We start from the raw sequence: 27,194 nt of genomic DNA on the forward strand, positions 1-27,194 counted from the left end.
TTCATTGCAACTATACTGAAATACAATTGATTTTTGTATATTGATCTTGCATGCTGTGAATGTGTTTCTTAGTTGTAATAGTTTTTTAGTGGATTCTTTAGAATTTTATGAGTACGAGATCATGACATCTGCAAACAGAGAGAGTTGTACTTCCTCTTTCCAATCTGTATGCCTTTTATTTCATTTTCTTGCCTATTTTCCCTGATTAGAATCTCCAGTACAATGTTGAATAGAGGTGGTAAGAGTGGATATTCTCATATTATTCCTGATCATAGAGGGGAAGCATCCAGTCTTTCACCATTATTTATGTTGGTTGTGAGCATCTTTTTTCATAGATGCTCCCATCAGGTTGAGGAAATTCCCTCCTGTTCCTGGTTTTTGAGTGTTGTTGTTGTTTTTAATCACATGAAGGGAGGTTAAATTCTGTCAAATATTTTTTCTGCATTTATTGAGATAATCATATGGGGTCCTTTATCCTATTGAGACGGGTATTATATTAATTGGCTTTCAGATTTCAAAACACTTTTGCATTCTTGAGAAACGTTCCAGTGGATTATGGTGTACAATTCTTTTTATATGTTGTTGTATTCTGTTTCCAAGGATTTTGTTGAGGATTTTTTGCATCTATATTCATGAGAGATAGTGGTGTGTAGTTTTCTTTACTTGTAATGTCTTTGTTTAGTTTCAGTATCAAGGTAATATTGGCCTCACAGAATGAATTGGGAAGTGTTTCTTTCTCTTCTATTTTTTCCATTTGCCCTTTAACCCACTCAATCTAGCAATTAGAGTATATCTTGGTAAGGCCATCAGTGACCTCCATGTTGCCAAGTCTAGCGAACACTTAAGTTTCAGATCTTGTCACATCTAGCCCATCAGCAGCATTTGGCAAGTTGAGCTTCCTGTCTTGGCTGATGTACTCTCTTTTCTTGCCTTTACATGCCCGGCTATCTTCTACCTCTTTGGCTGCCTGTTCTCAGTCTCCTTTGCTGGTTCATTCTTTGTTCAAACTAAATGTTGAGGTCTTAGGACTTGGCCCAGAGTCCCCTTTTTTTCTATTCTACACATACTCTAGACTATCTATCCCATTCCTATAAATCCCTTAACTACAACTCTCAAATATATACAGATCTTTATGTCTAACTGCCTGGTCCACATCTCACATGATTGAGTGATATATAACATGTTCCAGTCTGAATGCTTGATTTTCTCTTCCAAATCTGTATCTCCATTAACTTAGCTATGCATATCAGAAACCTGGGGTCTTAATTAACACCTCATTTTCTCCCTTATCCTTTATGTTTGTCCTTACCACCAAGTAGTCCACCTCCTGGTTAAAAATCTACATGTGATTTTTCAGGCCTGACCATAGGCTATCACAAAGGCTTTACCTGGTAGACCTCATTATCAGACTTGGTTTACAGCCAGTGCACTGAAGTCTCATAAGGGAGTTTCAGTCAAAGACTCAGGCACATCATATTCTTCACATTCTTAGCTCTGGCTCCTTCATTTCTAAGCCTCTTTTTCTGAGGCCTTGGGATGACAACCTCTTCAGGTACCTCCACTGAGGTTGGGGGATGGAGGAGGGGGAAACTTGAAGACATTTTTATCCACTCTCAGTGCCCAGTCCTTTTCTACTCCTAACTTTTCCCCCTCCCCTTATCCTTGGCCCCAGAGTCCACAAAACTGAGGAGGCTTTTATTTAGGCCTCCCTTGATAGTCCCGTGCTGATCTTTGTGACCTTTGAACAGTGTGCCTTTCCATAAGGAAAAATTGAACAAGTGGAGTTGGTGCTTCCTCCCATTTTAGGCTCTTGCTTATATCTCACAGTAAGTGATTGAAAGCTTAGCTTTTTCATTTTAGTCTTGTTGCTTTAATCAGCTACTCAGACACCTGACAGCTCAGCTTCTTTCCAGCTCAACTGTGTTGCTTAGAACCTTATTCAGTCTTATTCAGTCTTATTCAGTCTAATCCAGTTTGGATCTTCAATACACCCATTCTCCAACCCACTTTCTGCTACCTGACCCAAGTCATCACTATCCTTGATTCAACTACGCTGGGGCCTCATAAATGGTCTTTAGGATTTCCTTTTTGCTCCCCTTTAAGCCATTTGCCATAAAGGAGTTAGAGTGATCCTTAAAAAAAATTTTAAATCATTATCATATCACTGCTTAAGATCCCTCTATAGCTTCCATTTATAGTTAGAATTAGGTAAATCTTTACCTGTAGGACACCTTGAATTACCATGCTTCTGAATGAGTTGGCCTCTGCCAACCTTTCCAAGAGTAGCTTGCTCTTCTCTCCCTCCCTCATCGTCTTTCCTAGATAGCAGTAACCTCTTTCCCTCCTCAAAGCCTTCAGACATTTGGAGAGTGGCCCGCTGGGGGTGAAGGTGGGGAAGCAGTTGCCTTGGGTAGGTGAGAGTATTTAATCATGGACATTGTTTAGATCTCTCAGTGCATGTGCATGGTGAGTCAAAAGTAGATTGACCTGTAGTTGGTTTTATTATTATTTTTAATTCTATTCAAACAATATATTCCCTTTACCACCTGTACATCTAGTAGTGCTGACCATTCCCATAGCCTTCCCTTCCACTTGCCTCATTGTACACTGCTTTACCATGCACTTCTAGGTAGATACTTCATCCTCTCACTTTCCATCTTGATAACTATTATTCATTTCTTGGACTAGAGATTTAAATACAACTTAGAAAAAAAGCCTTCCTCGACTTACAAATTTAAGTTAAATTTCTTACTGATAACACTGTTTTTGGTTTTGTTTATAAATAGCACTTACCAAAATTTATATATTAACTTAGGTATTATACTTGAATGTGAATTTCATTTGGATAGGCACTATGACTTTTATCTTTCACTTTCATGGTTATATTCCCAGCAGCAAGTTTGGCACATAGTAGGTGTTCGATACAGATGTGTGGGAATGAGTGAATGAAATGGAGATCAAGCTTGCATTGTCAAAGAAGTCAAGGAGAGACAATGGACTGAGTAATGAAAGTAAGATGAAGTATAGATATTTCTTTTTAAAAGTCTGTCTATGGTGGGGTAAAAGGTATGGGTGTTTTCAAGAAGCAGGAGAAGTGGGGATGAAGGTGTTATATTATTTTTAAGGTTTATTTTAAGACTTGAGCAGATTTCTCTTACACTGTTGGTGGGAATGCAAACAGGTTCAGCCGCTCTGGACAACAGTATGGAGGTTCCTCAAAAAGTTAAAAATAGAACTACCCTATGATTCAGCAACTGCACTACTAGGTATTTATCCAAGGAATACAAAAATACTGATTCAAAGATGCTCATGCACCACAATATTTATAGCAACACTATCAACAATAACCAAATTATGGATGTCCATCGATTGATCAATGAGTAAAGATGTGATATATATATATATATATACACACATATATACACTATATATATATATATATATATATATATATATATACACAATGGAATATTACTCATCCATCAAAAAGAATAAAATCTTGCCTTTTGCAAAGATATAGATGGAGCTAGAATGTATTATGCTAAGCAAAATAAGGTAGTCAAAGACAAATACTACATGATTTCACTCGTTTGGAATTTAAGAAACAAAACAGATGAACATAGGGGAAGGGAAAAAAGAGAGAGGGAATCAAACCATAAGAGACTCTTAACTACAGAGAACAAACTGAGGATTGGTGGAGGGAGGTGCATGGGGGATAGGCTAAATGGGTGATAAGTTTTAAGGAGGGCACTTGTGATGAGCAGTGTGTGTTATACAGAAGTGGTGAATCACTAAATTGTACACCTGAAACCAATTTTACCATATGATAACTAACTAGAATTTAAATAAAAACATACAACTAAACAAAAAGACTTAAGCAGGTTTAACTGCTAAGGGAGAAGGATCCAGTAGAGCGGTGGGCATTGAAATCATCTAGAAGACTTGTTAAAACAGATTGCAGGACTGCACTTCTAGAATTTCTGATATAGTCATTTGGGGGTGTTGCTGATAATTTGCATTTCTAACAAGCTTTCAGGGAATGCTGATGCTGCTGGAATGGGGATCACACTTTGAGAAACACTGAGAAACAGGTTGGAGAAAGTTGAATGGGAAGCTCTGGAGTCCAAGCAGGAATATCTGTCCTAGGTAGAAGGAGGAACACTATTGTGTAGGATGCAAGAAAAAGATGAACGCAGACCTATGTAGGCTTAAAGGTTAGGGAACAGAAATTGTCAAAACTTCTCCTCTGATGGATCCTGTTTTCATTATAAGTAAGAACTGAGATACTCTGATGAGAATCAGGAAGGAGAATGAGGGGTAGGGTAAGAAGTTAGAGGAAGTTAAGGAGGTTGGTATGGTCCTTATAACGAGCAAGAGAGCATAATGACAGGAGAAATAACAGCATTGCAACCAGTGTTGGAGACGTCGGTGAGATTCATTCATAGAGTCATACATCTATGTTGATACCAATCTGCTCCGTTACACCATTGAAGTTACTGATAAAAGAAATCGTATCAGCTGAATAAGGTTCAAGGGCAATCAGACAATTCCAGCGGTTTATATCTTAAAAATATCTCTAACTAAACATGACTATCCAGCTGTGTAAAGTAAGACACACAGTTAAGAGGGACTAGCTAGGCAACTAGAGTTGCCTCTAAACAAATCCAGAGAAATTCCTATATATCTCCTTGTTCCTGAAGCTCTAAGGTGACAGGTGCTTTATTTTACCCCTCACTGCCAGTGTGTTATATTTGTAGTAGTACTAAACTTAAGTTTTGCTCACTTATAATCAACTTTTTTTAAAAGGAAGCATTATTTTACAGTGAGATATTAAAAATCTCCATTAAGAAAGATGAGATACAGAGGTACAAATCCGCACCTTATTCCACTCACTCCTTTCTGTCCTATCCACTTGTTGCTACCATGGAAAAGCTATCAGCTTGCTCAGATTTCAGGCTCTGACACATCATTTTGAGTTGTGTTGCTCACTAGGAACCAAAAGTAACAAGAAAGCACAAGTCAGCACTGTACAAATAGTGCTGGTTGTGGTAAAGGTCAGGAGAACTGGAATCTAGCAGGCTGACAAACAGAAGAAGCTTCTGAACTATAGGAAGACTGGGGGGGGGGCGGGTGAAAAGCCCCAAACACCACTATACCCAGGCTTCCACCTGGGAAACCATAATTGAATACAAGAGACAGAGGATGGTAACAGGGTTCTTCACAGAACCTCAGGAGAATACTGTGGTTAAAAAAAAAAGTCCCTATGAATACCCACCATTTTCTTTGATGTGGATGGAACTGGAGGGTATTATGCTGAGTGAAATAAATCAATCGGAGAAACACAATTATCATATGGTTTCACTCATATGTGGCATATAAAAAATAGTGAAAGGGACTATAAATGAAAGGAGGTAAAGTGGGTGGGGAAAAATTGGAGAAGAAGACAAACCATGAGAGACTCTTAACTCTGGGAAATGAACAATGGGTAGCAGAAGGGGAGGTGGGCAGGGGGCTGGGGTGACTGGGTGATGGACACTGAGGGGGGCGCGCTTGATGGGATGAGCACTGGGTGTTATACTATATGTTGGCAAATTGAATTTAAGTTAAAAAAAAATGTCCCTAGGATTAGGGCCATGTGAAATACATGTTAATGTTATTGATACTGGTTTATTTTTTATTTTTTTATTTTTAGAGGTTTTATTTACTTGAGAGAAAGAGAGAGTGCACACATGCACACATGAGTAGGGGGAGGGGAGAAACAGACTCCCTGCTGAGCAGGGAGCAGACTGGGGCTCAATCCTAGGACCCTGAGATCATGACCTGAGTAGATGCTTAACTAAATGAGCCACCCAGACGCCCATATTTATTTATTTGAGAGAGACAGAGAGAGAGCACAAGTGCAAGAGTAGGGGAGGGACAGAGAGAGAGCAGCAGTGAGGGAGGGAGGGAGGGACAGAGTGAGAGGGAGAGAGAGAGAATCCCAAGAAGCCTCTGTGCTGAGCATGGAGCCCAACATGGGCACACTCCCATGACCCCAAGACCATGACCTGAGCTTAAATCAAGAGTCCCATGCTCAACTGACTGAGCCTCAGTGCCCCTACTTATTTTAAATAATAACATGTATGACAGCTGGAAATGGAAAGGGAAGACAATGTAAATAATATGGCATCTGATTCAAGAATCTAAGGAGCATAGGGATTACAAACACAGACACCTACATACAGGAATTCGGATTCAGACAGAGAAGGCTAATGACTAGACAGTTATTAAACAATGAAAGACTTTCACGCTGGCTGATGAATAGCTGCCATCCTGAGCTTCTTGAGTGCCCCTTGCTGTCTCAGTCTCTCTCTCTTTTTAAAAAGATTTTATTTATTAGAGAGAGAGAGAGAGAGAGGGAGAGAGAGAGAGAGCACACAAATGGGAGAGAGAGACAGAGGGAGAGGGAGAAGCAGACCCCCGGTGAGCAGAGAGCCTAACTTGAAGCTCCTGCGATCATGACCTGACCTGAAGGTAGACGCTTAACCAACTGAGCCATCCAGCTGCTCCTGCCCCAGTCTCTCCTACATTTCTTCCTTCATCACATCTCCTCACACTCCCAAAGCTGAGGGGTTGAAACTAGCACTGAGCCTTCAGGATTCTTAATCTCTATGTTAAAGTCTCCACTTGGACTGGTCAATAGTCCCTATCATATTAGTTGTTAAGTGTCTTAATATCACTGCTGTATATAGATGTATGTTGCACAGAATTATCTGCATACTGTGAATTGTCTGATGAAGAATTATCTGCAACAGCATCATTTGGGTAACTTGTCAAAAATGCAGATGCTTGGATCCCACACACTGGACCCACTGCATCTCTGAGAGAAGAGCCAGGATATGTATTTGTAACTATTTTCCAGGTGATTCTAGAATATCATATCAAATATAGTCTGTATTTTCTAGCATCGAGCAAATCTAGTATTACATCTAGAGGCCAAGTTCTTTGAAGGGAGGGTCCTAATCCTAACACTCTTGGTATTCACCACTATACTAGCTCAGTATAATGATCTACGAGCTTTGATAATGATACACGTTGATGGTGATGGCAATGGCTAATCTTGGTGAGTGCTTACAATGTACTAAAAGTACATGTGCCTTAGAGGCATCATCAAATTGGATCTCAGTAATCCAAAAAGGTACTACTATTATTATCTCCATTTTATGGCAAAGAAACTGAGACTCAAGATCTCATTGTTGAAGGGAAACAGACACTAATCTTGGTCTGCCTGACTTCAAAGCCTGTATTCTCTCTGATTTGCTTAAGTCATCCTAGTTCTTAGATTAGAAAACAATTCTACAGATAACCTATAAACCATATTCTTTGAAATTCCTCTCTTCAATTTGCTTTTGTTTCAAATTTATTTGTTTCATTTTGTCATATATGTGGAGTGGAAGTAGGCAAGGAAGAGGAGATAGTAGAAGCTATATTCTCGGACTTTCCGGGGCCAAGGTCAAGGACATTGAATACAGAAAGTAGAAGATATAGTGGTGCTTGGGTGGCCAGTCAGTTAAGCATTTGATTCTTGATTTCAGCTCAGATCATGATCTCAGAGTTGTGGGATTGAGCCTTGTGCTGGGCTCCACTCTGAGCATGGAACTTGCTTAAGATTCTCTCTTTCCCTCTATCCCTCTCCCTCCTCTCTCTCTAAAAAAAGTAGAAGATATATATATATATATAATATATATCAATATTTTTCAATATTTAACAGCTATTGGAAAGCTTTTAGCTAAATAAAAATCAAGTCTAACTGAAAAAAGTTAGAACATTGCAGCTGTCAGATTTTGAGGTTATAGCTCGAAATTGAGCAATAAGAAAAGGGAATCAAGATGAGAACTCACTGTTGAGAAATAATGAGGGCAACTGTAATTTGAGAAAGGTCATCAGCAGACCAGGTGATGCCTAGACTTGACAATGGGCAAGACAAGCAGTCTGGACATGGAGAAATTAAGGCAGCTTATAGGAGGGGGTGAATCGAAAGTTGGAATAAAGAATGAGTTTTATATGCATTCAGGTTTGTTTTGACGTATTTTGCCCGGAAGCTGGGATTAATGAGCACACAGAGTGTTATAATTTCATTCTAGTTAAAGCATCCTTATGCACTGAGCTTAATGAAGAATGGCTAATTAACATCTTTTGAACATAAGAGGGAAAAAAGAATATACATCAGAATTGTCTTTTCAAGGCAAAACAAACACAAAATCAAAATCCGGATAAACAGAATCAGGGGACTTATTCAGACTTCAATATGTCAATCCTGGTGCTTTTTCTTTAGATACAGATAACTTTCTAATCATGCTTGATTCATTCATGACATATGGGGAAAACTAGAGCTTATTCTTACTGGGATCTGGGCAAAATCCCCACTTCTCATCTCTTTCATAGCGGCTTGTCGTGGCACACCACAGTAAGTCGTCTTCCCGCCCTTCCTGGGTGCATTCATGATGCCACTGTCGGTTATACTGGAAAGGAAACATGCACGGCATCCCGTGGGCATTCCCTTTGATTGTGTACATATCTAGAAGAAAAAAATCAAAGTTAAATAAGAATAATGTCAGCTTTATCTTTGAAAGCTATCATATAGAGAATGCATTTCTTATTGACTGAAAATCTACGATGGCGAAGGCCCTTGCTATACCACAGAGAACCCTCAGGACCTCACTGTCTAGAGTGTGTAGCAGTACAAGGGAAAGTGCTGGCTTCAGAGCACGTGCTGGTAAGTGGCTTGTTTAGATATTTTCTTACCTGTTTATTTACAGTGGTGCCCTGCCGCAGTAGCACATGTGTTTGTCAGTGGATGGGAAGGAAAATTAAATGAAGATCGACTTTAAAATAACTTCTGGCTCCCAAATATATCAGGGATCAGCATCTGAACCTCAACAGTTTTATCAGGATTTATTTTTTAATCGGAATTTATGAATTCATTCATTCAACAGATATTTATTGAGCATTGAATGCGCCCAGCATTGGGGATGTACTGGAGAGCAAACCTGCAAACATTCCCTTTCATATGGAGCTTCTGTTCCAGTGGGGAGAGACAAAGAGAAAGCAAATATATAAGTAAATGTATAATTCTGGGTAGTGATAAGTGCCACGAAGAAAAACAAAGCAGGACGGGAAGACAGAACAGCTCTGTGTGTGTTTGAAGGATGGAGGGGCACCATTTTGGACAGGGTTGCAACAAAGGCGTCTCTGAATGAGGACTGGGTGAAGTGAAGGAGCAAGTCTTTGCAAAAGAGTTGTTCTGGTAGGAAGAACAGCAAATATAAAGGGCCTGTGACAAGAGCCTGCATGGGGTAAATGGGGAAGTGCAAGGACGTGCAAAAGGAAGTGGCATTGGGGAAATGCTGGCGCATCAGCTCACAGAGGGCTGGCTCTGCCACATTGTGGATTTGGGCCTTGACTATGAGGGTGGTGAGAAGTCACTAGTGAGTTTTGAATGAGAAAATGACATGATAAGATTTCCATTTTTAAAGACTAACTCAGGGTGCAGTGTGGCAAACCGAACCTACACAGGAGAAGGGAAAATGGGATGACTAGCTAGGAGGCCTCTACAAGAGTCTAGGGGAGAGGAGTGTGAGGAGGTGTCCTGTCAGCTGCTTTCTCAGAGTATTGCAGTAACTGAGTATCCTTAGCCTTAATCATGACTCAACGGGGGCTTTCCATGGTGAGGGGGCTCAGGGCCACCCTCAATTAAGTCAACAGGTCCTGGAGCAGAAGGGCCAGCTGTGGAGGTTCCCACTCCTTCACCACAGTTGGCAGGGGCTAGACTGAGCACACACCACATTGCCAGGCCTGGAGGTTTGGGCCGTTTAGGAAATACAGATATTTCAGGGCACATCATCTTATTTCAATACCCTGACTTCTACTCAGTGCGTAAGAATGTGAGTATATGGCTAAAAAATGAATATAAAGCAAAATATTAAGTTCTTCCTTAGAACAATAGACTATTCAGAGTGCTGGCTTGCAGCACTTGCTTATTGTGAGTCCTTGCAAATGGCTTGCTCTTGGCTCTGTCAAGAATTTTACGCCAATAAAATTCATTTACTGTAGGTACAGAAGAAAGTCTTGCTTTGAATCTTAAGAGTGTCTTGCTCTGTTTCCTAGGACTGGTATAAAGTCCTTAGAAGGGTATGCTCTTGTTAAGGCATAATTCTACAGAGCACCATCACCATGAGGTCAGGGGCCACATCTGTCTCGTTGGCTTGTGTAAATTAAGTGTCTAGCACTGTACCCGAGAAACAACCAGTGCTCAATAAATATGTGAAGGTTGCATAGATGAATGAATGAAGAGAGCTACAGAGCAAAAATCTAAGAAACAGGTTTGAGGTTTCAGAATTTATGCCATTTTCTTTGTCCTTTTATTTCCTGCCCCAAATGCCAAATATTAAGGAATTATGGAGAAATAAAGCCCTTACTCCTGAAATCATGGTTTCCCATCCCTTGATACATGTCAATTGCTCCTGACAGTAGTCTGTGGTTTATCTTTAAATGCCTTGGGCAGCCTGGTGGCTCAGCGGTTTAGCACCACCTTCAGCCCAGGGCCTGATCCTGGAGACCTGGGATCGAGTCCCGCATCGGGCTCCCTGCATGGAGCCTGCTTCTCCCTCTGCCTGTGTCTTTGAGCCTCTCTGTCTCTCTCTCTCTTCTGTCTCTCTCTTCTGTCTCTGTCTCTCTTTTATAAATAAATAAATAAATAAATAAATAAATAAATAAATAAATAAATGCCTTGCCCATGAATGACATGGATGCGAGTGAGGAGGTTCTGAGGTGCTCTGTAGTCATGCTCATACATGGGGCTGAGTTTCTACAATAAGGGAAATGGTGGCAAGAGAGGTTCTTCTGTTCACCCTGACCAGTCTTTACTTTAAAGACCTTTTCTTCCCACCTTTATTTTCTTTTTCTCTCCTATCTTTCTAGTCTTTCTCCTCTTTTCCATTGATTCCCAGTTATTTAAGTGTTTTCACCCCAAATACCTTTAAATTCTGAGTTTGCTTCTTTAGCAGAATTTAGAAAGTTCATTCTAAGACTCAAATAATCCTTTAATAAGAGTCAAGTAAGCAACTAAAATGTATTTAGCAGAAGTCCCTTGAGGCTCTAGGTGCTGTCATATTATATAATTTACAAATCTTTACTTTAGGGGTAAACATTCTAAATATATCATTTCATAAATACTTTTATTTAAATTATTTTTTACCTTTGTGCAGATATTCACAAATGCTTCCACCATCTGACAAATAGGAAATCCACTTATGAAGATATTTCCATGAGGCCACAAGCATATTGTTGTGATTCACCTGGACTGTGTACTGGAGAGGGCCGATGATCATGTTCTTGTTACAGTGCCATCTCAAGGAAACGTGAGTGGAATCACACTCATATATGCTTAATGGCTGCTCTGGATTAGATAAATTCAGGCCCAGGCAACCACTGCCTCCTATGTTAAAGAGGTGGTGGTTTGAAACCCATTTCCAAAGCATGTGCTTATTTGGTGGCTTGCAGTTCTCCAGGGTCAGTACAGATTTGTCTGCTTGAATGCATTTCTTGAGGCTCTCACTTTGGATAAGGAACATTCCTTTATCTGAAACAACAAAATAGAAAACGTAGCATGGAACTTTCATATATTATTAACTAGTGTCATGAGGATCCCAGTGTGCATGCCCATGCTGCCATGTGCTATAATTTATGGTCATTTTGAACGGATCTGGAGTTGATAGATGTGTCCACCAGAAGGACTTTATTTGCACAAAACAGAGAGATTTCTTGGGAAACTTAAATGGACTTGTTGGAACTAATGGGAAAGTGACCTAAGACATCCATGGTCATATTGTAGCAAAGGCTGCCTGTGACTCCACAGGGGAGTGGTATTATGGTGAAGGAGCTCACCACAACTGGAGAGAGAACAGGGATTGGTAATAACACCAGGGGCTAAAGGGGAGGGACATTGTGTGCCCAGAAGTTTGGTGACACTTTGATTTTCTTCAAGCAAGTGCCTGAATATTAGAAACATACCAGCTGAATCGAAAAGTCGCTTAAATAAAAAGTTCTACCATCAAATTCCTACAGAAAAACAAAAGGGGATATAAGTAAAGTGCTGTTTTGTGTCTTGATACAAGATGCAATGCTGGTGGGGGAAAAAACTTCTCCATATTCATTCTCTTTGCTGGGTCCATGTGGAATAAAAACATGAGGACATTTGCTGTGGCGATGGCCTTTTCACAAGAGCAGCCTCGTTGGGTTGGACTAGCAGTAGATGAATGCCCAAGACGCTGGTTCAGGCCTGGTACCATTCGTAGATACATGAAAAGTGGTAGAGTGCTATGGCAGTGGCAAAAACCACACACGCCACAGGAAGATATGGAGAAAGTAGCTTTTGTGACATACCTCTGAGCCTCTAACCCCCTGGAGCCAGAAGAAGAGATTTGAGTGAATTCCCTGCGGAAAAGCTGGTGGGGCTCAGCCAAGGAATGGTGTTAGCTACGTGCCCACTATCTGACTATACCTAGAGTCACTGGTCTGGAAGACATCTGCTATGTGGTTATGAACTTGTCCTCTCACAGGTTTTTCAAAGGTAGAAATCATCTAATTTTTTCAGTCTAAGCACAGAATGTACTGAGGACATTATAGAAGTTCAATAAATACTTAATGTTGATTAAATGTGCTGACAGCTACAGAGGCCTGCCTGTATAGGCTCGGAGGCCTAGGGTTCCTGGGTTCCTCAACTCAGAATGTCGGTCAGGCCCAAGAGCTCTTTTGTTCTTTCATTAGGTAGGCTCTCTTCTTATATTTTACCTCCTGTCCATTCTTTTGAAAGCTGAAGGGACATTATCAGCTTTCCTTAAAATGCCTGTGGTTTGGGGCAAGTTGTGTTGTGTGGCCAGGGCATAGAAGTAACAGGCAGAGGCCTTCTAGAGATTTGGAACAGTGCAGAACAAGCCACCTTGTGCGTCAGTGCATGGGGACAATGCTTCATTTTGGTAAAAGTTCTTTGTTTTTTTCAAAGTTACTCAGGCCAAGAACTGATTTACAGTAACCAAAATCACTTAAGACATTGTTAAAAAAAAAAAGATTGTCAATGTATTAATAAAAGCTATACCTCGTTTAATAATTGATAACCTTATTTATAACCATACATTTGAGGAGTTGAATTAGTTGTCAGAAAATTGCTTTGATCATCATATATCAGAGCAAAAGAGAAGCGAGTGTGTGTTTGGACGGGGGAAGAGAATGAATGGTTTTAGGGAGATTTCATTTAGATCAGGAAATTTGTTTTCCTAATGAAGACCATGTCTATATGGTTATTAGTAATACTCATTCAAGATCAAATCTACCCCTTGCCAGTGCTGTGTGGACTCTGATAATTAACCTTCTCTCCAACTCTCCTTTTCACCTTTTCATGCTTGGGTAGAACGTTAACCTTAATTTCTGTTGTAACCTACTAATTACTTTCCAGCTAACCCAGAGTTTCATTAATTTTTCACTAAAGGATAATTATTTTACTATAATTGTTCTGTAATTTAGCTTCTATCTCATATACATGTTCAAATATCTCCACCTATTTACTGGCTGGATCTCAGCCCTCTGGGCCTCAGTTTATACACTAAGATGGGTGGACAGACTAGTAGTTGACGTCTCTCAAACAGGCAGACTAGTCTGGAACTTTGGGGAATTTTTTAAATCTCAATGAGCCTTGCCTTTCCCTTTTGAAATGGGAGCATGCGTGATACTGACCTCACAGGGATAGCAAGAGTATTGCGTTAAATAACCCATGCAAAGCACATCACCCACCACTTTGGCATAGGAAGACTTCAGCAAATTGATGTTGTTATTATCGTTACTATTATCTTTTTGGCTTCCCAATTCTCGGTCTGCAGAGGCAACTGTAGATCCGATGGAGCACCTGCAGAGTGCTAACTTGAGCGTCCCCAAAGACTCCAGTCATTTTCAGAAAAATTCATCTTTACTTTAGCTTTTGCAGCACACAGTGTGTATAGGCTTTTTAGTTTTAGATAATCCTGAGATCACCTTTTATGGAGTAAAAATACTCTCCGAAAGCCAAAAAACAAATTTCTTGTCTTGTTTGCTCAAATATCTATGCAATCATGAATTAAGAGTCTTCATCTGTTCCTCTTTCATGCTCATCTATCTGAAAGTCTATTCTGCAGCTCTCTTATGAGAAAGAGAAAAACACATGATGTTGACAAAAGGTGTATGGATGAGTGAATGGATGGTCTGTAAATCAACATGGAAATTATATATCACTAAAATTTTGGGTGGATAAGTAATGTTTTTAAGTGTTCAAATTATTAAATGTTATGAGAAAAGGAGTGTCGGAATCAGAACTTTTAGTTACAGCAGTGATCATAAAAATACCTTCCTGAAGCAGAAGATATTAGATAAACTTAATCCCATGCTGCTCACTTTTGGAGCGCTATTATGTTTTCATGCCCAGCTGCCTTTAGAATGTAGCTTTGGAAAAGTTCCTCGGAATGTATCATAAACAAGTAGCTGTGGCTTAACAATAACAATAAATATGCCATCTCCAAAAGAATACTATGCCATACGAAGCTAAAAAATGGCCCAATCCCATTTTCCCATTAAACTATAATAGAATCTGGTCCTGGCACCATTAATCTCTATAAATTCACTGAAGAGAAAACAATTGCTTTCAAATAGACTATGAGGAGACCCAATATAGGTATCAATATTCTGATTATTATTATATGCATATAGGGGTTGTCTGTAACAAAAACATAATGTGAAGAAAAGCCCCCAATCCTTAGTGTCTATAGTCAGGTTTTAGAAAGGATGAAAATCAAATGTGGGAGGAAGCAAGATTGATTATATATGTCAAGGACATCAGTTCTGCTTGAACACTGATTAAGTGATTAATGAAGTACTGCCAGAATTACTAAATCTCTTTGCAGTAAAATGTTATTATACTTCCCTTCATAATTATAAGTTTAAGAGGAGAAAAGGATTGATTTACTAGAAGTGACTTATAAACTAATTTTTATCCTTTTTTGGAGAGGGAATAAAATAGAAGATAGTGGTTCTACTTTCTACCTCTGGGTTCTTTTGAGGAGGAGATCATTTTAGATCCACTCTTTGGCCCCACAGGATAACATGCACTTTTCTAAGAAATGGGAGGAGAATTCTTCCTTGATTAAATGTAGGACTTCAGTCAAAGGTAATCCTTTCATGACTGCATGTAGAATATTACTTTATTTCACAAGTATTCGTTGGGTACTAGCCACGTGGTAGGCACTGTTGTAGGATACCAGAGATAGAAAGAGGCATTATTTGGGGCAACTGGGTGGCTCAGTGGCTTAGCGTCTGCCTTTGACTCAGGTCATGATCCTGGGGTCCTGGGATGGAGTCCCACATCAGGCTCACTATGGGGAGCCTCCTTCTCCCTCTGCTTATGTCTCTGTCTCTGTCTCTGTGTCTCTCATGGATAAATAAATAAAACCTCTCTAAAGAGAGAGAGAGAGAGAGAGAGAGAGAGAAATTATTTTCCTAAATATCTGTCCCTTAAAAGTATATCTATTTCTTCTGAAATCATGAGAATTCTGGTTAATGAAAAAGAAGGAAGTTCCATCAGTTCCAAAGAAAACATTACAGCTACATTAGAGTATCCCTTAAAGGCAAGTGATGAAAAACAAAAGAAAATAGCCCAGAAGTTGAAACACTTGACTGGATCCTCAACTAGTGTCCTATATGAGATAGACATAGGTCCTCAGTGTCATCGGATCATTCTGAGTGGGGAGAGTGTTGGTGTATGCATGCACTTGTCCACTTTCCAGGGAGGAGACAGAGAACAACGCTGTAAGGAATGAGGTCATTTGGAGGAGACTAACTCTAACCATAAACCTGAACCATAAACTTTAGAACTGGTGGGACTTTAAAGGTTATTTAATTGAGTCATTCTTTTACATTTTTTCCCAAATCCTTTTTGTCTTTGAAGTTTAATAGCCACATGTTCGGTGAGGACCATAAAGGTCTTAGTCTAGCTTTATTTACACACGTTAATTTATAACCTATAAAGGAGAAAACAAACTGCTGCAAATTGTTGCCAAACAATTTGAAGTAGGAGAGTTAAAATTTCAAATGATTTTTCAGTCCCTAGTATGGTATGTGTTAGGAACCCTGCAGAAAGGAGGATATGTATGTCATAGTGTTTGCCCTTAAGGAATTGATGCTATCCCTGAGAGCACATCATGAAATGTACAGAAAGAATTATACCTTAATGCTGAAGTATATTCTGGTGTCAGAGTATAAACAAACACAATGAGGCAGAAGCCGGATCTAGAAGGGATGATTTGGCCTATCAGAGATATCTCTCGCTTTCTTTCAATCTCTCTCTCTCTCTCTCTCTCTCTCTCACACACACACACACACACACACACACACACACACGCATTTTCGTTCAACAGTCCTTTATTAGGGACCTAACATTTGTCACACGTGGAGGTACTTTGGTGAAACTAGCCAAGCAAGATGCCTGTTTTCACTGCAGAGAGAGAGAGAGAGAGAGAGAGACAGAGACAGAGACAGAGACAGAGAGTTCAGAGTAGTGGAGGAGGTCTATAGATGCACAGCCAGGGAGTTGGGCAAGGGGGCATTCTGGAGCAAAATCACCAAAGCTCAGAAGTGACAAAAACAATCAGCTTCAGGGTGATGAGAGCCCACCTATAAAAAAGACTTTGGTGGCTGTAGAATACAAAGTTAGGGGTCATTTTATGAAGAAGTTGAATTTTATTCACAGATATGTCTATTAGTCTTTGGATGAGAGAGAGCTTTAGGAATGAGAGAAGGCACGACTGAGGCTGTGGTGTAGAAGATGAATCAGCACGCTGAACAAAAGCATTTATTGAGCACTCACTGTGTGCCCCGCATTGTTTTAGGTGCTCAGAATATAGGCGTGAGACAAACATCCGAGGCCTGCAGTTCTTCTTTCGGTGGGATGAGATGGTCCACCAGTGGAACTGGAGCACAGTGTGGGGACTATTGCTGTGATCCAGCAAGGGGACAGAAGCTGTCAGTTCAGCTGGTTGTGGTGGGAAAGGAAAGGAGGAGGGAAGAAGGGTGAGACTCTAGTCACTTAGAAGAGAATTCAAAGGAGGAAGAAATGACAAGATTTGGTGATTGATGGAATGTGAGGATTCTGGAAAAGGCAGCGGCAATGATCTGTTTTCTGGTTTCAGCTGTGCAGTTGGCTGGTAAATGCCTGCCGATGCCTGTGATACCACGAGGTTGGAGTCTAAAGCCTGGGGGCTACTATTACCGTCTCATCTGTCTGTCTGAACAGTGCTGGCGGGTGGGAAGTACCTGTAGGACATTTCTCTTGAGGCCCCCACCACTTCGCTTTTGACACCCCTTCTGATCACCTCCACCTATACTGTGAGCACCTAAAACAATGTGGGGCCCACAGTCAGTGCTCCACCTGTCTTGTGGTGCCTCCTTCTGCTTTAGACAGCTCTTCTCTTAGAAACGGCTGAAGGTTTGAAGTGGTAAGTGAATAAGGTTTGAAGCTTTAAGACTTCGTTGGGGTTTCAGTACTTTTCACACACAAAAACACTTGAAACAAAAAATAAAACAACAGTTCCTAAAGAAATGCTCTTTTGATGGTGGGACTTTAGGCAAGCAAAGGGCTTTCTGCTATTCAATAAATTCCATCATGAGGGGGGCTCTAATCCAGGCTCTGTGCTCCTCCTCGTTAAAGGGAAGTAGAAGGAAAAGTTCACATACACGGTTCACATCAAGTGCACTGCTTAAGACAAGCTATTAGGAAACTGCAGCTTGCCAAATGCAACCCAGTTTCAATTTCCCACCCCATTTCCCTGGGGTTAAAGCTCTTCTATTCTATCCACCCACACAGCTGGTGCTCAGGCACTCTCTGCCTGTAGTATCTCTTGAGTCTGTTCAGTTCTTTTCTGTTCTGACAGGTGCAGTAGTCCCTCCTCCCCCCTTATCTGCCATCTTGCTTTAGGCTGTTTCAGTTTACCCGAGGTCAACCACGGTGAAGGCAGCAGATGATCCTCCTTCTGATGTGTCATCAGGTCACATGTGGCCTAATACTATGTTAGAATATCTATGGCCCTCATCTCATGACATAGATATTTTATTATCTCACATCATCACAAGAAGGGTGAGTACAGTACAATGAGTTATTTAGAGAGACACCACATTCACATAGTTTTTATTACAATATATTATTATTGTTTTATTATTCGTTACTCTGGTTAATGTCTTACTGTATCTAAATGATAAATTCAACTTTATCATAAGTATGTATGTATAGGAAAAGCCATAGTCTACATAGGGTTTGGTACCATCTGCGACTTCAGACATCCACTCGGGGTCTGAGAATGTATCCCCTGCGAACAGAAGGGACTACTCTATTTCAGTTTGGACATGGAAAGGGTCCAGAAGGGAGGGCATCTCTCCCCTGTAACCAATCTGAAAGGTGAGCAGCATCTCTCTAGGGATGTATTGGCCTTTTCCAGCTACACAAATTTGGATTTGTCCTGTCCAGTGAACAATGGGTTCAGATCTGATTGTGTTCCTTACTTAGATTACTCTGTAGCAGGAAAGGATGCTGTAAGCCACTGAATCGAGTTCTGTTCATGGCTGAATGGTGCAGAAAATCTGGATTCTTAATACGACTTTCCAAACCAATAAGCAAGGAATTTCTGATGCTTGCGGCATGTGCATTGTACTTGAAAGAACAGTCCCACAGAACAAAGTGGAAAAGTGTGCCTGCCCCTCCTGGCTCTCTGCACGCATGTTTGCATTTTATCCCAAATCATCTGAGACTTGGTGTTCATCTCTTAATCTGACAGCACCCACCAAGGCCTGTGGCTACCTCTCAATTGCCTTCTATTAATCAACTAAAAGGTAAAGTACATTTTAAAATATCTCCTTATCCCATCCAGAACTTCCATCTCTTTATCTGCCCTAGCACTGTCCTTGATTTTGCGCATTGTTTATTCTCCTGCAGCTTCTGAACCTGGATAATCACCACCTCCACAGGCCCATGGGATCCTTCTCGATAAATCTTTTTACGTGTTCTCTCCCACTTTCTCTCTAATCTTCCCAAATCGCCACTCCCAGTTCCATGGGGCACACAATACTCTTTCTCACATGCGGGGAAACATGAAACCCAGCTAATCAGCTGTACTGGCTCCCGTTTTGTGGGGACTCAGATTACCTGTTACCAACCCCTGTGTGAAGTGGGTTAACCGTTTAGACTGTCCTTGCCACCCCCACTCCCTGCTTACTCGGATTCCCTCCCGTCCCGTCCTCTCTGCCAATCTCATCTAGCAGTTAGCTGACCCTTGCAGAAAATCTCATCTCTTCTGCAGTTCTTTCCTGGATCTCTGTATCTTACCAATGAATTTTTAAACTGAGTTGAAAACCTTTGTCTTCCTTTTAGCTTTTTGCCTATCCCTCCATCATTTTGTCTTTAGCTTGAAAGTACCTAACAGACGTTGCTGGTATAAAACTCATTATTCACAGAAGTTCTGTTACCCTATAGACTGGCTTGAAAATATACCCTCTCAGTCACCAGGAAGCCTCGCTACAGAGAGCAAGTTACAGCAGGACACAGTGAGACAGAACATAAACTTCCCTCACAAATGCCTGCATGTAGAAGCCCTGAAGATATGATTCAAAGACTGGGTCACCAAAACAAACAGAAACAGAAAACAACTCCACCAACAACCACAACAATCTTGGAAATGATGTGACATTATTGAACACAAACGTGTTGACACTGAGCTCATCCATCTTAGGTGTTTTAAGAATACACTCATTTAAGAAAAATACACACTTAACTTACTTAATTTATAGGGAATAACACAAAAACAAATCAACTTTTAATGGCAGATGTAGTGTTAGTCCCTGGACTAGTTTGCTAGGGCTGCAATAACAAAGTCCCACAGACTGAGTGACTTAACAGAAATTTACCGTCCCACGAATCTGAAGGTTAGAAGTAAAAAAATCAAGGTGTCAGCAGGATTGGCCCCTTCTGAGCCTGTGAGAAAAAAATCTGTTCCAGGCTCCCTCCTTGGCTTGGTGACGAATGGCTTCCCCCTGGGCGTCTTCATGTTATCTACTCTCTATGCATATCTCTGTGTCCCAATTTCCCCTACTTATAAGGACACCAGTCATTTGACATTAGGGTCCACCCTAATCACCTCATTTTGATTTGACTACCTCCATATAGGTCTTATCTCCATATAAGGTCTCAGTCCCAGGATATGGGGGTTAGGAATTCAACATACCAATTTTGAGGGGGTTACAATTCAAACCATATTAGTCCCCATGCTTCTGGTTCAGTCTGGCCACCTACTCTGCAGGGCCCAGAGTAAAATAAAAATGTGGGGCTCTACCTGGGGCAGGGAAGTGAAGGCAATTTCCACTTCCCCTGAGCCCACAAGGGATTGCAACCTCTATGTCAGAAAGTACTGGACTCACACTCAGTACCTGGACTGGGGATAGGTACAGGATCCCCACTCAGTCCTCACCAAACACGCCTGGTACTGTCAGCCCAGGGTGGGTAGCCGCTGCCCTGCTCTTCCCTGAGATGCCACTGGGCATCCGCTGGCAGACCCTGGGCCTCCTGTCCCCTAACCCGAACACAACCTGGTTGGCACAGTGGATGGAGAGTAGGAATGGGGAGGCAGCAACTTAGAACCCATCCAGGGGATCTGGTTAGGGATGGGTGGGTGACAAAAGTGGGACTGAACTTGAGCTGAAGCTTCTAGCTTCTGGTTCATGTTTAATTGTTCCATGAGACTTCATGCCCAGAGCGCAAATTTAGAGATTAAAATTATCGAGAATTCCAAGACTCAAAACCACAGGACATCAAACTCCAAGTGTAATGCCCTGCTGAGCAGGGGACTCTAAGTGTCTTCATTGGCCACATACCCATGAACCCACCCTGTTCTTACTTGAACAAATCTACACTTTGGAAGAAAGGCTTTGGCAAACTACCGAGCACAGCTTTTAGGACAGAACTGTTTGAAGCTGAACAGTAACTGCCTTGGTTTCTCCATCTGTACAATGGGTGTAATAATAGCACTGGGTTCATAGGTCATAAGGATAACTTCAGTCACTTTGATCACCTTATAAATGTTAATAAAAGAAAAGCAAATCCTAACACTGAACATGGATAGTGCCAAATAAGACAACAATGTTTTCAGTTAGATAACCACTTTGAATTTCCTCTTATATTTTCATAATTGAAAAGGAAAGTTCTCAATGCCAAAAGCCAGACATAGTAAAAGTTTTTACTAGCATATTTCTTTTTTACGTTAACAAGCTTTTTTTGTATTTATTTCATTACTTGGGAGGCTGAGTGTGTTTTTAGATTAGCCATTTATCTTTTTTATTTTTATTTTTTCCATTTATCTTTTTTAAAAAATTGTTTTCATTTAAATTCCAGTTAGTTAATATACAGTGCGATATTAGTTTCAAGTGTACAATATAGTGATTCAACACTTCCATACAACACCCAGTGCTCATCACAACCAGTACAGTCCTTAATCCCCACCACCTATTGCACCCATCCCCCACCCACCTCTCCTCTGGGAACCATCAGTTTGTTCTCTATAGCTAAGAGTCTGTTTCTTTGTCTCCCTCTTTTTTTTTTCTTTACTCATTTGTTTTGCTTCTTAAATTCCACATATGAGTGAAATCATACAGTATTTGTCTTTCTCTGACTGACTTATTTCACTTAGCATAGTACCATATTTCTTTGAAACTGTAGTAGTCTGGAAGATCTCATAAATTTAAAAATCGTGTGACCACACATCAAAGCAGAAATCTCTTATTTGTTTTGTTTAGCTCTGTATCACAGAACCCAATTTACAGAAATTTAAATGATATTCCTCCATTTTTCTTGAGTGGCTTTATATTTTTCTCTGAATGACCTAATACCATGTCTACTAGGCCTTCTTTTGTTTATTTCTTTTATGAACTATATCTCCTTTCAATCTGAATAATTAAAGAAATATAATTTATGTTCCTAGCTTTGTACTGGAACATCTCCTAAAGGGCTTTCAAGGATAATTTCGAAAAGAAAATGGAGGCAAGGGTCTGTAATGTCTCAACTATATTACTTTGATAGATCATAGGAGGATTTATCACACAGGGATGAGTTTAAGAGGCAAAACAAAGAAATCATTTCTTCAGAAAACTGGAATAAATAAGCAAATTGTTAGGTCAAGGAAGGGGAAATGAAGGGACAACTGAATTCTGTGTGACTCTGTTGTTCTGGTCATTGGCTTGGAACCTGCATTGTGTGGCATCAGTTACTGTAACAAACAATAATAGGAAGAATTTAGAAGCTTAATGAGAAAAAGAAAAGCACTAGGAAAACTAGAAGTCTATGCTGACTCTCAAAGGCTCCTGAGGAAAATAGGCAGTCAGAGAAACTGGGATGAGAAAAGTATGAAGTGGAAGAGATTCTGAGACAATGATGAAGATGGGAGAAACGGAGTCAGGTGGTGGGAGTGACTGATGGCCGGGTAGGACAGCTGAACCAGTGTCTGATCAGGCTTTTACTTAAATTCCACATCTCTAGATTAGAGGATGGCTCATTGCCCAGGGGTGTAGGAATTGCCTAGAACAATTTTTAAAAAAATCAATAGCTTTTCTGCTTTAGGAAAATATTCACTCTTACATGTGGATGTACTGGTAATTGCAGAGAACAAGAGGCTGGCTTCCTTTTCCTCCTGTCACAGAATCAAGTCATACGCTCCCATCAATGAACTATTTTATGAGGTCACAGGCTATGGGGAGTGTCTGTTGTATCCGTACTTGAGTGCCTGGTTCGAATTACCATTTTTCAAGTTCCTATTGGGGCAAGCTCTCTAACCTTCTTCATCAGTAAAGAAGGGTATGTATTAATAGTACCTGCCTCACTGTGGTGAAGGCTCAGTGTGTTAATGTATGTAAAATAGCACAGTGATCATTCTCCAAATGTCAGGCACTATTAGGAGCAGTATCAGAAATGGAAGCCACCGGGAAATCTCGGGGTCACCGCGTCTGCCCACTGCTGCCTCCAGGTGGTGGCTCTCAGCACCCTCCTTCACAAACCTCTCCCATATGGCACTCAGTCTTCCCTTTCTCAACACTGGGGTGCACCATCCTGAACCTCTTCCTTACATTCACTATGACTTTGATGCCCACAGGCTCCCTGTTGTCTTCTCCACCTCAATGCCTTTAACTTCTGCACAGATGCCCTAATACTCTGGCCCAGTGTTTTCTCCACCACAGGTCATGGCTCATCAATGGGTCATGATATGAATGTAGTGTGTCATAAGCCGAGTTACAAAATGAGGCAGCATGGAACCGAGTCAATGAGTAGCAGCACGTCGTGTAAAGGTAATGGTATTTTTTATTTTTAATTTTTTATTTATTTATGATAGTCACAGAGAGAGAGAGAGAGGCAGAGACACAAGCAGAGGGAGAAGCAGGCTCCATGCACCGGGAGCCCGACGTGGGATTCGATCCCGGGTCTCCAGGATCGCGCCCTGGGCCAAAGGCAGGCGCCAAACCGCTGCGCCACCCAGGGATCCCGGTAATGGTATTTTTTAAATGAAACTTTCGTTTCACATACATATGTCGGTACTGCTATGAATGCTGGGTTCCTCAACTTCCTCTGCTCCAAGGACTTCTTTCACCCATTCCCCACCTCAGTGACCATGCCTGCAACCACACCTTGGACCTGGTCACTACTAAGAATAGTTCCACCTTGTTTTTTCCATTGAATAACCACTGCTCCTCCTGTTCTGTCATTTCTCCCGTGTCCTTCACTAAGTTTATTATTTTAAATTCTCTTCTTCTTTAACCCATATTTCTGAAATCTACACTTTCTGCTTCTCAGTATTCCTGCTGTGACTGACTTAGCTCAGGTCATCAATGTCTTTCTTCCTGGGCAGTCACTTTAACCTCTCACATGGTCTCTTTGCTGCCTTCCAGAATTACCCTCTTCAAGTCCCAAACTGACCCTGGCATTCTTAAGCTTAAAAGTGTGATCTGGTTCCCTTTTGTCCAAACCCATGAGACTCCTCTCGGCAGTACCCAATTCACGCAACCAGAATTTATTTCCATAAGCAGAGTGCCTCTGACCAAATTCTTCATTCCCTCATCTCTTGCCTGCATCCAAATATAGATCTGTCACAACTGCTTGTCCTGTCACAACTACTTCTCCTGCCACAACCCCGTCCTGGGGATCTCCTCCATCACAGTCCCTGAGGGAGCAGATCCCTGCGTGCACCTCACACCACTCTCACAGCCTACTAGCTATAGGAGGCCTTCTGATTCAGGGGAGAGTGCAGGGACTGGCCAGCATGCTATGACAAGTGTGGCCAGATTCCTCTCCTAGAAGATTGAGCAACTCTACCCACAGAAGCTCTGGGAGCTACACATGAAAGGTCTTGTAGGTGGAAGCAGAAGAAACCAGTCCACAAAAAGTGTACCAAACAGGGACCAGCAAGCAGCCCCTGAGAGCAGGAAACAGAGAAAGTAGTTTTATTTCAGCCAGTTGTCAGTTCTCAGGAGGCCTGGTTGCACAGGAGAGCCTGCCCTTGGGTCCCCCTTGAGATCCTAGTGTCCCTATATCCAGCCTAATGTTTGCCCGTGTGACCTTCAGTGGGTCCTCTTTCTTCCATCCGAAAGAGCTCAGACTAGAACTTTCAGCCTATTGCCGAAACACATGATTCTGTGCCTTGGCACACATTCTATGCTTTCCCCCGGGATCCTCTATCTCCTTTTTCCCACGTGGCGACTACCTACTTATCTTTTGGGAAAATAAATGCGTTTTTGACTGTGCAGCCCCTCAGGCCAGTCCCTTCTCAGTATGCCTTTAGAACTTTGCTCATACCTTGTTATCTTAACATCTACTGCACTGTTTTGTAATTTTTGTATTTCTGTATCTGTCTCTGGACTCTCAGCCTCTTGAGGACATATCCTACTCATATTTTTACCCCTCCCCCCCAAATCTGAGAGTGAGTAGCAGATTCTATTAGTTCCTACCCGCACTGCCTACCCTGGAGGTCATTTGCCCGAGACAGTGCTCATATTTTGTGACTGACTCTGTGTCTCCTTGCCTGACAGCGCTCATGCAGGCCAGAGACCGGGAGACTAGTGCCCCAGGAGGAGCCCTCCATCGGTGAGGAATGGGGTTGGTGGATGAATTCCTCTGTTTCCTGCCCCTCAGTGGATCCACGGCATTTTCCACAGTGACTGAGAAGGGCACCTGTGAAATTGAGCCCCTTCCTGGTCTCATTTCCTTATTCCTTCATCGTGTCTTCTAGAATCACCTCCCAAATAAACTACTTGCATTGAAATAAGTACATGTCTCAGAGATTGCTTGTGGGTGAATCTAAACTACGAAGAGAGACAAGGCACATAGTACTCAACAGATAGTGAATACACAGCAGAGGTCTTCAGCCCCTCACCCCTCTTCCTGTTGACACAGGATTTCAAGAGATGACTCTACCCCTCTACCCCAGTTCACTGTCTTCTTCTAGACATGCCCCCATGGTCATGCACTATGACCTCAGGCACATCAGCACCCTCACTTCCCTTTGATCATTCAGAAAAGCCTACCCTGACTGTCCATAAGGACTAACACAGCCATGGGCTCCCTCCAGTCTTGCCCCTGGGAAGATAAGTGCTGCTGTGGAAAGTCTCCTATTTTGGGGTAGGTTGAGGCCATTTCACATCATTTTCAGCTCTCAATATAGCTTTAAAATTCTTTTATTCCCATTCATTTCCTTTAGCAACCTCTACAGAAACTATGTCCACCTTTCCCCGGAGCCCACTCCCATCTTCATCCTCCCACCTGCCCTCCCAGTGTTGGGGGTACTTGAGTGAATGAAGTTACAAAGTTACAGCACTTGCTAGAAGAGCTCAGATTCCAGAATCACCGTGAGGCATGTATGATAGCCAACTAGAGGTAGGAGGCACACGGCAGACATGCAGTACAGTGCGGTGCACAGGGCAGTATGTGATTGTTAAAGGTCTATCAACCTGTCACAATGGTCTGGATTGGCCAGAGGAAGATGGTGTTGTGGTGATACTGAAACAAAAGGACAACACTTGAGTAAGTACTATTATTCCCTCCATTCTTATATATGAGGAAACTGAGGCACAGAGAGGCGAAGTAACATGTCCAAGGTGACATAGCCAGTAGAGACAAGATCTGGACCCACACAGTCTGGCTCAGAGACCATGAACTTAACTATTATACGACACTATCTACTGATTTTTGAACACAAAATTATTGATAAATGAAAAGTCCCCACGATAGCATCCATCATCTGCCTCCCAAGACTGGGATGTTTATAATATATATCAAATCAACAATACACATGAAACAACTCAGATGAAAAAGTGCCATATGTACAATCTGCCTTGAGTTACTACATATCCCTTATTAGTGAATATCAAGCTGAGATGCGTGCATATGTCATCTAGCTGCTCGGTGGAGACCAACCATGGCTAAAAATAAGTCAGCGTGGTTTGGCGCACATGTGGATCACAGCAGTAAACCCAGGCACCCCCAACACATGGTCAGAAACCTGTGTAAAAGCTGTACCTCAGCTTCCGTGTTTCAAAGACGGATGTCTGGAGCGGACAATGTCTCAAGTCCCTTCCAATGCTAAGATCTGCTTTTTTCCATCTTTGTATAGACAGGAAACACTTGATTTCAAAGCCATCTAGATCATACTTAAAATTTTACCGATGGGGGAAAAACAAAAAACCAAAAAACAACAAAAAAATTTTACCGATGGGGATGGTGGAAGTCAGGGAGGGGAATCTGTGCAAGGACTTGCACAGTCAACGTCACACGGTTTCCGATGCACACAGCGTGCACATTCAGGGAACACTAGTAACAGCATTTCCTATCTCTCTGCTAACTATGTCGGGTTTTCAGATTTGCAAACTGTCACTTGGAATGTACGGGAAGTAGCAGACGGTTTTCACTTCAGAGCGTCCTTGACCACTGAGAAGAAGGCACTGATTAGAAATTATCTCCGGCCAGGATTTGGGTCTGCTACATATAGTAGGGATTAGCTCATTAGTGCTAACCCTGGCTCAGAGGATCACCAGCACATTTTTCTCTGTGTGGCCTGAGT

At 41.5% G+C, this 27,194-nt stretch overlaps 1 protein-coding gene across 2 annotated transcripts in view; it reads right to left on the bottom strand.

Moving 5' to 3' along the window:
• The window catches only part of PLA2R1 (phospholipase A2 receptor 1), a 113,634-nt gene that overhangs the window by 84,599 nt on the left and 1,841 nt on the right, over nucleotides 1-27,194 (bottom strand). For both annotated transcript variants that reach the window (XM_025994185.2, XM_025994186.2), the window contains exons 2-3: nucleotides 11,237-11,620; nucleotides 8,384-8,557 (exon numbers count right to left, since the gene is read on the bottom strand). In XM_025994185.2, coding sequence (XP_025849970.2) covers nucleotides 8,384-8,557; nucleotides 11,237-11,620 — 558 coding nt within the window. The remainder of the gene's footprint in view (nucleotides 1-8,383; nucleotides 8,558-11,236; nucleotides 11,621-27,194) is intronic.

This window comes from Vulpes vulpes, chromosome 3, assembly GCF_048418805.1.
Source record: "Vulpes vulpes isolate BD-2025 chromosome 3, VulVul3, whole genome shotgun sequence".
In the NCBI taxonomy this organism is placed as follows: Eukaryota; Metazoa; Chordata; class Mammalia; order Carnivora; family Canidae; genus Vulpes; species Vulpes vulpes.